General features: G+C 31.4%; 1 protein-coding gene across 5 annotated transcripts in view; it reads right to left on the bottom strand.

The window, feature by feature from the left end:
- rk (G-protein coupled receptor rickets) overlaps positions 1-13248 on the bottom strand; it is a 37732-nt gene that overhangs the window by 6644 nt on the left and 17840 nt on the right. For all 5 annotated transcript variants that reach the window (XM_015931416.3, XM_089268775.1, XM_089268774.1 and 2 more), the window contains exons 4-7: positions 2132-2275; positions 1906-2046; positions 1550-1615; positions 220-435 (exon numbers count right to left, since the gene is read on the bottom strand). In XM_015931416.3, the coding sequence (XP_015786902.2) occupies positions 220-435; positions 1550-1615; positions 1906-2046; positions 2132-2275 (567 nt within the window). The remainder of the gene's footprint in view (positions 1-219; positions 436-1549; positions 1616-1905; positions 2047-2131; positions 2276-13248) is intronic.

The following is a 13248-nucleotide window of genomic DNA, read 5'->3' on the forward strand; positions in this document are numbered from 1 at the left end:
TAGAAAGGGTTAAGAATATAAATAATTGAATATTATCACAGTATGAATAACTGGACATTTTGGACATTGATCAACAATTACCTTTTAATCAATCTGGATTAATAGAGAGTCAAGACAAAACTTGACTCAATCTTGACTCTTTTGTTTTTTGGGTTTTCTGGTTTCTTTAACAAATATTAGCTTCTTGTAAATTGATTACAATTAAATGTTACAACTTACAGATCTTTGAGATTGAGAAGAGGTAAAAATGAGTTTGGATGGATTGACTTGATTAAATTGTTTGATAAATCCAACATTTTCAGGTTCTCCAATCCTGTAAAGGAGTTTCCATGAATTTCCTGAATCCAATTATGGCTTAAAAATAGGTGAGTTAATTGGCTTTGAGTGATAAAATGTTTCTCTCCGATCATGGTTAATTGATTGTAACTGAAATCTCTGGAAAGAAACAAGAATCATTTGATTAAAATCATTTACAATTTGACTTAACATTTACAAATCGAGACACTCATTAAGTTAATTAGCAAATCAGCCAACTCTATAACAATTAGAACCAATTAATGAACAAGATTTAACCAAAAAAGATCTTAAAATTAAATTAAAACCAAATTATCCAAGGCTTAACAGACTGGTGACTGTAACTGTCAATAAATTATCAACTAATTGTGATTCAAACTCAATGGAAATGTTTAAGGAGATTTCCCTGATTTTATGGCTTAAAATACATGGAAACCAGATTCCATTATTTGGGATAAACTATGAGAAAGAAATCTATAAAAATCATTGAATTGTTACAAAAATTGATTCAACTTAATCTACTTTTACACTTACACTTGAGTAAAGTGATACTCAAAGGTTAATCTGATTGAAACAACAATTTAAGTTGCGATAAAAATTGTGGTTTCAAATGAACATTCAAATGATATTTCAAATGTTACAAACCATTAAACCCTTGAACCACTTGAGGTAAACATTGACTCAATATTTTCATCTTAATCAATTTACCATTTATTAATCAATGTCAATTTAACAGGAAATTAATTTCATTGTTTCAGTGATTTCAGATGATGAAAGATTCCAAGAAAAGGTTCGGTTGAAAAAATTTCCCTTTCCTTTAATCATTTCCAAATCTTTTCAAGACGATTGAAAATCTAATAAACCATTAAGCAATTAATCAAAACTGATCAAGTTAATCAAGTTAGTTGAGGACATAAGGGTTAAAGAAATGGTTTGTTTCATCAAATCAAATACTAAAAAAGTGATGAATTATAAGCATTCAGATCGATCATTCAAATTTCCTGAATTGTTTTATTATTGCTATCCAAGCTAAATGCGTTGATGTGTTTGAAGGATCAAGATAAAGATGTAAAAGTTCAATGGTCAAGACTTCAGCTTTGACTGAATCCAATGAACCAAAAAAAGGCTTAAAAAATGTATAAAGTCAACTGATTAAATCAGCTGAAAATTGAAAAGATTCAGTGTTGATTCAGTGATTTTTGCAGCCTTCAAGTGAAAAGTGATATCACATGAAAATGAATAATTTAATACTTACAGAAGCTCTAATTTGGCACAATTATTTAATGCTGGCAAATATCTTAATCGGCTTGATTTGACAATTCTGTGAATGGTGAAGAGAGGGCAAAAAGTATTAAAATCATTATGCAGGGAATGAGGAATCATTAATTTTATGGTAAAATGAATTTCACTCCAAGTTGTAGGATAATATTTGGATAATTTTTTTCTCCTTGTAAAGTGAATTCAATGATGATTTTGATTACTCCTTTTGAGGTTTATTTTTTTCCTTTTCATCAAATTTTTCAATAAACATTTAGTTTTTGGGTGAAATTAAATTTTGAACCAGAAAATATTAATATAAAATAATAAAATGAAGCAAATCATTTTACATACAAACTTTTCAAAGCTGCTGATGAGATACACAGTAAAGGTGAAACTGTTTGAATGTTGGTTCGATCAAATGAAATATGTTGAAGTGAATTTGCATTGGACAAGTTAGGCCATCGAGATAAGCCATGTCCATCTGAGATTACGCTGATTGGCCAAGGGTAAAGTTGATCAATTTAAATAGTTGATTAGAATGAGAAAAATATAAAGTTGAGCAAAAAGGTAAACTTACATTTTACGAAGTCTTGTGCAGTTGAGGAAACTTGAATAATCCAAAGACTTCAATGGATTACCCTTGATTTCAATCAGTTGTAGATAATTGTTGGAATTGAATGAATCTTCATCAATCACTTCAATTCTATTCTTATTGATCATTCTAGATATGAAGGGAAAAGAAAATTAAATTACAATCGAATCAACAAAATCAATGGAAAAGTCATTTTGACCACTTTTGAGCTCAAACAATTTCCAACAAAAACTCAACCTTTTTTCAAATTTCATCTGAAATTCAATCCAAACACCATTCCTTCACAATTTTTTCAGAATTTTTTCTAAATTAAATTCAATTTTCCATTTCATCTGTTAATTCACAGTTTATCATTCCAAATGAGTTGGAGTTGAAGCTTGGAGTTTAATATTTTGTTAATGTCTTCACTCGCATTTCAATTTTCATTTTGCTAACAAATTTTTGCTTTTTGTTGTAAGATTCAAATTTTTGATTCTCAGTTTGACCGATTCAAGGTTGATTAACTTGAATAATTAAATCGGTGAAATGTGATCAACTTGTGAGGTTTAAATATTTAATCATTTGTGCTTTTCCATTAAACAATATGAAAAAAAGAGTAAATTATGATATTTGTCATGAAAAATGTTTGCTTTTCTGTTCCCTTTCTCCTTGGCATTCCTATTCTGGTTAATAGACTGAAAAGCCATTCTCATGAGCATTCAGTCTAAGAGTTGATATAATGTTGAATCTATTTCTTAATAAAACAAACTTATGTCTGTCTGTGACTCTGTCTAGTCACACGTCAATTGATGTTGATTGAATTAAGATGAAGATAAAAGATGAAGCTTATATCATTTCAAATGAGTTTGTCTTGCTGCTATTCAAGGGATGAAACATTTCAATCAAAAAACCATCCCAAGATGGTTAAAGAAAAGTATATAAAGATTATTACTATTATCATCCTGATCATCATGAGTATATAAATGAATGGCTAAAATTGTCAATTACCCAATCAATCAATCATTTCAAGAGTAAAACCAATGATCTTTGGTCATTCAATGGAAACCCAATGAGAAAATTTTCTTCCTCAAAAGTGAAAAGATGAACCTAAAAAAAGTCCATTTCATTTTATTATTAAAGTATAAAGTCGAACGAAAATTTCACTTTCAATTGAAAAACCTTTTTTCAATGTTCCATTCTTTTGCTTGTAACAATTTTTATCTCATGATTATATCATGAAAATGAGAACAGCAAAACAAGTAAAAAATGTAAAGTAAAAGCTTGATACAAGTCGAGTTTACTTGAGTTTACATTTTATATCTTTCAACCTTTTTTCACTCAAACTCATCTTACTTTTGCATTCATTGGATTATTCAAAGGAAAATTTTCATTCTTCTTCTTTAATCATGATGAAACTGAGTTTAACCAGTTCAACTGGTACTCTTTAATAATGACAACATTTGGTATTAGCGTAAGTCTTATAATATTTTAATATAAATACTTAACTAGGTTGGTGAAAAGTTTCAACAAAAAAACATGATAAATAACTTGCACTGAGGCAAAGGAAAAGGTTTCACTGTAACAAGACGATAATAACATTAACATTAAACAAATGGCCATATTTAACTGCTTAACAAAAAGTGTTGCACTTTAAGATGAGATTTAAAGGTTTCGCCTTTGAACAATCATTCCTTTGTTTTCAAATAATGATGAGATTTAAATCGTTAGGACTTAAGAAAAGCTAACAATTGGATTAACACTTGAACAACTGTAATAACCATCAATAATAAGGAAAAGCGAAACATCGCAATTTCATTGAAATCTTTGAAACATTAACACAAGAAATCAAAAATTTGTCTTCACCTGAAATGTAAAATGAATACAGAATAAATCAGATTTTCGCCTCACAGTTCTTGCAAGCTTAATTGATCGACTAAATTCAAGTTAATGGAATTGAATTCAATTGCAATTTGAGCTTTAAAATGTTCATTTCAATGGTCAACTTGAATGGGAAAATGTTTTGAAAATTTAAGGTTAGAAGCTTTCTTGACAAGAAAAGGTTTGAATTGTCAAAGGCCCAAAATTACTTGAACAGATTAAGATCATTGTTCATGATAGATTCTGAAATGAAAATTCAAGTGTGAGTTGCGATTATTGAGATTATCAAAAATTTTGACCGTTTCTTTGCTCTTAATGCGATTGTCAATTTTGATGAAATAATTTTCTAACCTTTCGTAAGTTGATTTATTAGCACTTTGCTGAGCTTTTGTTTGGGCTTGAAAGGAATCGTTAGGAAAAGAAAGGCGAGAATTTATAATGTGACAAAAAAATATTCAATAAATCATCGTCAATACACTTTACCGTTAACATTATCATTGTTAGTTTCAATGGGTTGCAATGTTTTATTGAAGCTAAACAAAAAGCTGAAATGACAAAACAAGAATGAAAACAAAGCCAAATAATGGAGTCTAATAGAGCAATTCATCATTTCAAATGTAATCTTTCATCATACCAATCATTTTGATCATTCTAATCATACTCATGTTTCTCATATTCATGATCATTATCGTAATATTAATAATGAATCTCTCTATTAATATTTACTCTGGAATCAAGTAGAACTCATTTTCACCAACTTCACTTTTAATGGACAGAAAAAGACATTCAAAGATTCGCCTTCAAATTATCACAAGTATCTTTTCTTGGACAAGAAAAATGATTACAAGTTGACCAATTTAATGGTCCAGATAAATTTCAAGTTATATTTATCATTTCAACAGAGCATAAGGTTTCCCTTTTTTATTCATGGATAATATCATTTTAACACCGAAACGTTTTGCTCGTTCAATTTAACCAGAATAGAGATGAAATGGAATCACAAGAAAAATAAAAACAATGAAAAAAGTTGAGGTTAAAACGAGAAACTAAAAGTACAAAAGCAAATTCAGTGAAAAAAAGGATAAAAAAGGCTGAAATGATAAAAGACTGGAAAGTGTAAAGTAAACCTTCAACTGAATATAATGTAAATAACATTTACAGGGAAGATGAAATTCACTATTCAGAAGTTCTGGTCTAGTCAAGGTTATCATTTATTTTTTTATATTCATTCGAGACTCAAGTATTGAAGCAAAAAAGTGACTGGTTAAGATGCAATTCATCTCTGGAGTAAAATGAGAAACGGAAAGAAAGTTCAACGATCAGAAAACTGATTCTGGACAATTAGACTGAAATTAACCAACCATGATTAGCATCATGAGAAAGTCATTACAGGCAAGAGCGATTTTGGTAGAAATTGTTGGCAGAAGGAAAAAAAATGTTCACATTTAATTGAATGCTTTGAGTAGCAATTTTGTGTCTTTGAATCAAATATGAAGGTTTGAATAAAGCAAGAAATGTAATTGAATATTAAATTTTGGATAAAAAAAGTTTACTGACTTTGGATGAATTTCATTCAAGAGATAATCAAAATCGATATAATTGAAAATTAATAAATGAAACTCAGAGAATTGTTGAGTAGGAAATGAAAGGAAATTGAATAGTTAACTGAATGTTCTGATTTTGTCCTGATTTTTTGTTCTCGATTTCAAGACAATGGAATATTTGTTCGTTTGTTTTCACAAAAATTGTGAATCACTTTGTTCATCATTTCAACTGGAATCATCTTTGGGTGGAAGAGGCTCACAAATGGAAATTAATTTCAAATGTTCAGTTTTGGAAGATTTTCAAGTCATTAAGGACAGTTCTTTAGGTGAAAACTTCGAAGGAAAGCAAAAGTAACTTGAACTCAAGAACTTCATGAAATGAGGAAATCTTTGAAATTTATTCAAACTAAGCAAAGGTTTTGAAAGATTTGATTAACTTTTTGTTTCCATTGAAACTTGTCTCAACTCTCGTCTTTGATTGAATATGTAATAAGTTTGTCATTTGATCAAAGTATCAAATGATGAACTAATAGCATTGAGGTTAATAATGAGTCAATCTTGAAATGCGAAAAGTTGATCGATAAAAATATGTTAAAATATTCTGAATCGAGTTGATAGGAGTGAGAAAAGTTGACGAAAAAACATTTTAAAATGTTAACTGTTGATGCATAAACTATTGTCTTGATTCAGCGATTCAATGAGCAAAACAAAAGAGATAAAAGAAGGCAAAAAATTCAGTTCTTGGTGCAACAACATTTTAAGCTTTTGCTTCTTTTTTTTCTGTACCATGTTATTCATTTGAAAGACTGAAAAGATGATGAACAAGAGGAAAGTTTATCCAATATTATTATTAGATTCTTCATCTTATTCATCTTATTCAGTGTTTTCAGTTGTTTCTCTCCTTTTGATTTACCCTGTTCGGAGTGAAATGGGAGTTAAATGTTAATAAAATATTTTTTTTCTTCTCGCCATTTCTTCTGATAAAGTTGAAATGTTGAGTGAAAAAAAAGTCGGAAATTGTGTGAAATATTAACATAATTCAACAATGAAAATTTGCTATTTCTGGGTTTACTTTGAATGAAAATTATCATCATTGTTATGAGAAATAAGCGTCTGGTTCAATTATTTTTCATGATAATTCATTTTAAACGAGAATATAATTTCAACAGTGAAATTGAAGATGAGAGAAGCAAGAAAATGGCTTCATCTTTAAATCTAAATTTTTAAACAAAATTAATATAAAAGACGCAAAAATTAATGAATCAAGATAAATTGATATAACCTGAGAAGAGAGTGAACATGGATTAAAGATCAAAAGACGATTAAATGATTAAATTTGATTATCTTTAAAGTAGTCTTTAAAGGATAAGCAATGACATAATTCAGAATAATCTGTTTTAGGTTCACTCAAAGAGATTCAGTCTTTACAGGGAAAAAAATCGTTGATGAAATTCAATTTTGAGCTATTTGAACATTCACTTTATGAATGAGTGAATAAGCTTTTACTCAGTTTTACCGTAACATGAAAATTTGTGCAAAAAATGGGAAAATATTTTTTCTCATTTACAAGTGAAACGTTAAATTGATCATCGCCCACTTGATCCACTAAAAGTAAACCTACGCAGGTAATTGGTTAAAGGTTAAAATTAGTTTTTGGTAATACTTTTAGCTATGGTCAATGGCAACAAAATATTGGCCAGTGTCTTCAACCTATTGGCTATTTGTCAAGAGTAACAAAGTAAACTTGAAATCTGATAATTTCATTTCATCAGGAAATCATTATTGTTGAGAAAGAAATGAAAGAATGTAATCTTTTGTACTAACGATACTGGCTAATTTGATATTATTGCTGAAGATGCTTAGTAGTATAAAAATACGATGTTCCTATCGCAAAAACAGGGGACTTCCTATCACAACAAATGCAATTAAAATTAGGTTGAATTTGAATGTAAACAAACATATAGCTAATTAAATCAATCAGATAAGGGGTATTCAATTAACCTGAGCCAATCAATCTTAATGAAAACATGAAAATAAAATGTTTCTATCGCAATAATAAGGGGACTTTCTATCACAAACAAATGATTAGAAAACAATTAACCTGGTCTAATGAAATACCTGTACAAGATCAATATCAAAGTAAACATAGCAATTAAATTAATCAGATAAGAAGATTTAACCTAAGTCATGCTACTAACCTTTACCATGATTTTGCAGCTGAAAGTTTCTATCATACTGATGAGACTAATCAGTTTAATTTTCAGTCAAGCTTTGTAATAATACTAAATCAGATAAGTTTATGATAACTAGTGCAAGCAAATATAAACATTGAAAAAGAAGAAGAGCAAAATTTTCGCACGCGGGCTGATTTTCTCTCAAGGTATATTAGATGTTGTTATGTGGATACTGTTTCATTTACTAACGTGACATATACATGTAAACATCTAGCTAATCATAATAAAGTGATAAATGATTAATAGATTACAGCTGATATTGTTCATTTTCTCTCTTCTTGTTTGTTTACTTTTCTATCGTATATACACATTTCAACCTTATAATGGAAATCTCACAATCGCTTGATTATGACATTGTAAACATCGTTTCACTGTGGGATATTGGAAAGGTGACTGTTGTGATAGATAATACAAGACGTAAAAAGAGATATAATGCTCAAGTGATTAGAAAGGAAGGTGGAGTCTTCTTAGTTTTTGCTTCTGGTAAAGTTGTTGCCACCGGATTCAAGTCAGTAACATTACCCGGATCATTATTACAAGAAATATATCCAGAAAAAGAAGTTATATTCAAAAGGGTGATAAACATAACTGCTCACAGCTTTCTACCATATGGATTTAATACCACTGCTCTTATCGAAAGATATCAAGATACAACATATGAACCGGAGATATATCCAGCAGTTTATATCAGATTACATGATGTAACCTTGATTTACTATACAACAGGCTCTATCATAGTGACGGGTGCAAAAGAAAAACAACATATTGAGCTTGCGTTGAGTGAATTCTGCTCCCGCACTGCTTCAATAAAAGTATAAAAGCAGAGATTGAGCTTCAAACAAGACATTCAGTTTTCTTTCTCTACATCTTCAAGCTACTAATTACTTTACAAAGTGATCATCATCATCATACAGTCATCATGTCTTGGTTTTCATATACCTTCTACAATGAGTCTGATATTTACTTGCGGTTAACTTTTGTGCAAAAAATTCGTCGAGCTGACCTCCGAATCCATGATCATGGCTATTCAACTAAAGATGGAGTGTCCCTAACTGCTTCTGAGCTGCGATTCGTCAACAGTTACATTGTTAATTATTTTGAAGGACGACCTGCTGATTTGTATTATCGTGTTTCAATTTCAAAACAACCAGATGGCCGTTTCCTGATTACTAAAAAAGGAAACAATGATGCAATCACCGGTGTTGCTATTTCATCTGATTTTTGGAAAAATGTTTCACCCATGGTACGTGGTTTAGTCTACCTGTGCATTTCATTCTAATATTTTATTCTTTTATGAGTGAATGTTAAGCAGGGATACAAAGTTTTAGCTTATAATGAAGTAAGTAAAACATAACTTTTTTAATAATCATCTTCACCATCCGACCTCTCATTTCTTCTTGCATCTCTCAATGAATTTCTCCATAGAAGGTTCAACTGGACAATTAAGTTATTAATGGCCATGGATTGGGTGCGAATTTGATTGATGATAGAGCGGTTAGCATCAGCCAAACTATCAAACCGTTCAAGGATATGACCAAACACCTGACCAATGTCATGATAAAGCTGGTCGTCAATGTCATTGTGAGTGTCAATTGACACGACCAGACGTTCCATCAAAGTGAACAATCTATTTAGATCATTGCCTGACGAAGTTGGTGATGGAGGTGGAGGTGGAGGTGGAGGAGGAGAGGAACCCAAGTCAGAGTGACAATTCAAACTTACTTCAGCTTCACTCGAAGGAAGGCCAATTTCACTTCCTGATTCCGAGGCTGTGATTGATGACCAAGATGAAGAAGTAGAGCAATCCATGGAGGATGAGGATGAGGATGAGGATGAGTCCTCGATATCAATTTCGGTATCCTCTAAATCCTGGAGAACATGTAGGATCCTTGTAAAAAACTGTTCACAGCGATCAAGGTCACTTTCACAATTTATGTTGCGGAGAATGATGTCGATGACATCCCATAGCTGGTTAATAATTGATGGATTTACGTCGGACATTGTTGGAAAAGAATGTAAATTAACTTTATGCAAATAATAAAAGAGCAATACAATTGACTATGATTGATTGAATGACTAACATTACATAGCCAACTTTTCTTCGTGACCTTATCGCGTTTTGCGATCTAAACCTCATGAGGGTGAACATGAGAATCTTGGGAACAGAGGAACAAACGCCTGGACCTTATCTGATGAGAAAGTTTGGAGCTTCTTGAAGCAATCTGTAAGCTGATATCAGTGTTTTTGCATTGCAAAGCAAAATAGAGCGGAATAGTGACCTAAGGAAAATTTCTATGTTCAGGTCAGAATCAAAATTGATCCAACAGCATAAACCATTATATTTTCTTGACCAGTATTTGATGCCGAGTCCGAATCTGCTAATCCGACAGACGATTTCCATTGATTAAAAAATGTCAAATGTCTGTGATTAATACATGTTAATTGCAAGTAAACTTTCTACGTCACAATAACAATTCATCATAAAGGTTAAACATTGCAAGTATACATTGTAACAGTTTGCAGTTGATGTCAAGTCATGACCGGGCCAGGTCAGGTCGGGGTCAAAGGTCAAAGGTCAAAGGTCAAAGGTCAAAGGTCAAAGGTCAAAGGTCAAAGGTCAAAGGTCAAAGGTCAAAGGTCAAGGTCAAGGTCAAAGGTCAAAGGTCAAAGGTCAAAGGTCAAAGGTCAAGATCAAAATTTCGGAACGCGCGGTTTTTTTGCAGAATTGTTGTTGAAGTCCATGGCACATGACAGTTGGGGTCAAATCATATGTTATTACGTTTAAAAGTCATTTTTAAACAAAATAAGATATAATAGCATATGTATCCTATTCGGATGGAGCACTGACCAATATAGTGACTCTAATGATTCAAGTTCGAATCCTACTTGTGGCCATGGAGATTACTATCAAAATTAACCCGCAATAATTACTAATCACATGACACATGGATGACACAATGACTTGTTAGCCATTGTATTGGTTAGTGCCCCATCCGAATAAGATTAATATGCTATTATTTTTTACAATAAAATGTATCATGCTCCGAATATTTATAAAATAAACAGGAAATTTTTTCCTAAAAATTATGCCGAGTTTTTTGAGATGAAAATAATGTCACAAACTTGATTTTTAACGAAGTTATGAGCGATCTAGTTCACGGACTGTTTTTTATTTGAACACATTCATTTATAAGTACTAAGGAATGAGAATTGCATCATCTTTTTTCAAAGCGAGTCAGTTGACTAGATTTTCTTTTCAATTAGATGAGCGATTAGGTAATCATCGATACCGCTATTATCAATTTCATCGTTATAATCTGTGTGCATCTTTAAAGTAATTCTTTTATCCAATCATTTGTTTTATCAACTGTTTTATTATCTATTTCATCAACTGTCTCATTAACTTTGTTTTCATCTATTGCATCAGCATCTGTTTCATCATCAGTTTCTTATCATCTGTTGCATCAACTATTTTGAACTTATCATCTTGTTTATCATCATTATTATTTTCTTCATCAACTTTATCAAAGTCATCTTCAACATCCAAAATGGTGAGTGTCCAGGAGACAACCAAGGATTTATTGTATAATTCAAATGATAATGTTAACTCTCCTTCATGCAATCAATCTTCAGATCAGCCTTCAGCTTCTACAGTACAAAAATTGACTAAAAATCAAAAGGCAAAAATAGCAAAAAGGAAGAGATTAGAGAAGATGAGAGAAAGTGATGAGTCGAGTGAGTATAAGATGAAATATCTTGAAAAAAAGGTCATAGTTAGTCAGAGGAGAAGCAATAAAGCTAAGGCAAAGGTCGATCATTTTTTGCATCAAGGAGTAGTAAATCCAGATAAATATGATGACTATGTAAACAAAGCGAAACATTACGAAAATGTTTATAATAGAGCCACGCATGATCTAAAACTAAATTTGCAAAGATCAAAAGATTGTTATTATCAGAATAAAAAATCAAAATAAAGCTATTTTTAAGATTAAATTCATTATGAAAATAAAATAAAAATTAAATGCATAAACTTTGTTTCTTTCTATTTTTTTTTATTTCAGTCATTAACCTGTGTTTGCTGCTTGCGGTCCTATCCCGCGCTTGGAAATTTTATTGTTCACCCATGTGATTGTCTTTACAGTCCCTGTAGACAATTAGAAAGTTTTGACTTTGAGGAAAACATACAACCTGTATCACCAGAACGAACATTATCATGCCCTTCACCATGTACATCCTCAGATTTTAGTTTGTGTAAGGATTTATCTCCATCATCATCCTCATCTTCTTACTCAAATATGCCTTCATCCCCCCATAATCAAGATCATTCTATTGAGATGAATGAAATGCAGATGGAGCCTCTTGATCTATCAAGAAAAACAAGTGATCAACAGCAACAACAGCAACAACAACCAGATAATTCAGCTGTTAACGTTTTGCCAGCTCAAGAAGAGATGGAACCACTTGATTTATCATTAAAGGTAACGCAAAGACAGGAAACTACTTCTGCTGCTGTCACTGAGAGGGAAACACATGACTCAGTTTCTAATCGTAAAAGAGCAAGAAGTACATCTACTGACTATGAACAATACAAGTGTCCAATATGTGATTATGTCTTCAAATCTAAATTTGATAAGATGAATCACCGGCGAGAATGTAGACCACCAATTAAATCCGGATTCCAGTTGATAGCTTCAGGACTGTGTGATACATTAAGTGTTTTTCATTGTAAACTTGAGAACATTAAAAGTTTATTAATGCTTCAACAGTTCTTGGGAGATGATTTGAAAGAATTGTTGACAAATCAATCGAATGCTAAATTCTTAATCAAGTTTCAACTATGTTTACATGTCATCTTCACCAAACCTGATCAAAGTGTAAAATCATATTTTTGGACTAAATTTCAACCGGTTCTTCAGGCAGATAACTTTGATGAAATTGTCAACAGTTCATTACTATCACTAGAATCATCTATTGATCAATTTACTGAGAGAGGAAGCGGCTGGACTCTTGAATCTATTGCTTGTGTTGAATTGAGAATTGCTAAATACCGACCACACACCGGCTCTTGTTTCAACAATCCCCTCCCTCCTGAATTGGCTAAAAAGACGAAATCATTGAGAACAATTGAATGCAAAAATGAATGTTTCATTTACAGTGTATTGGCTGGTTTACACAAAGATATTGATAATCCGAAACGTCCTTCTAGATATTATCAATTTATGAATGATTATGATTTCAGTATGGTCAGAGGAGCAGTTCCGTTAGAAAGGATACCAGCATTCGAACGTAAAAATCTAATCAGCATCAATGTTTACACCTATGAAGTAGAGGAGAAGCTGATCATTCCAATTCACATCACAAAAAATGAGCAAACTTTACACGTTAATTTGTTTCTTTTTGATGATCATTATCATCTCATTGTGAATTTTCATGCATTCATGAGAGGGAGGCAACATGCAACCTACTG

Source organism: Tetranychus urticae, chromosome 3, assembly GCF_039701765.1.
Source record: "Tetranychus urticae isolate SD_2017Ah chromosome 3, NJAU_TeUrti_SD_1.0, whole genome shotgun sequence".
In the NCBI taxonomy this organism is placed as follows: Eukaryota; Metazoa; Arthropoda; class Arachnida; order Trombidiformes; family Tetranychidae; genus Tetranychus; species Tetranychus urticae.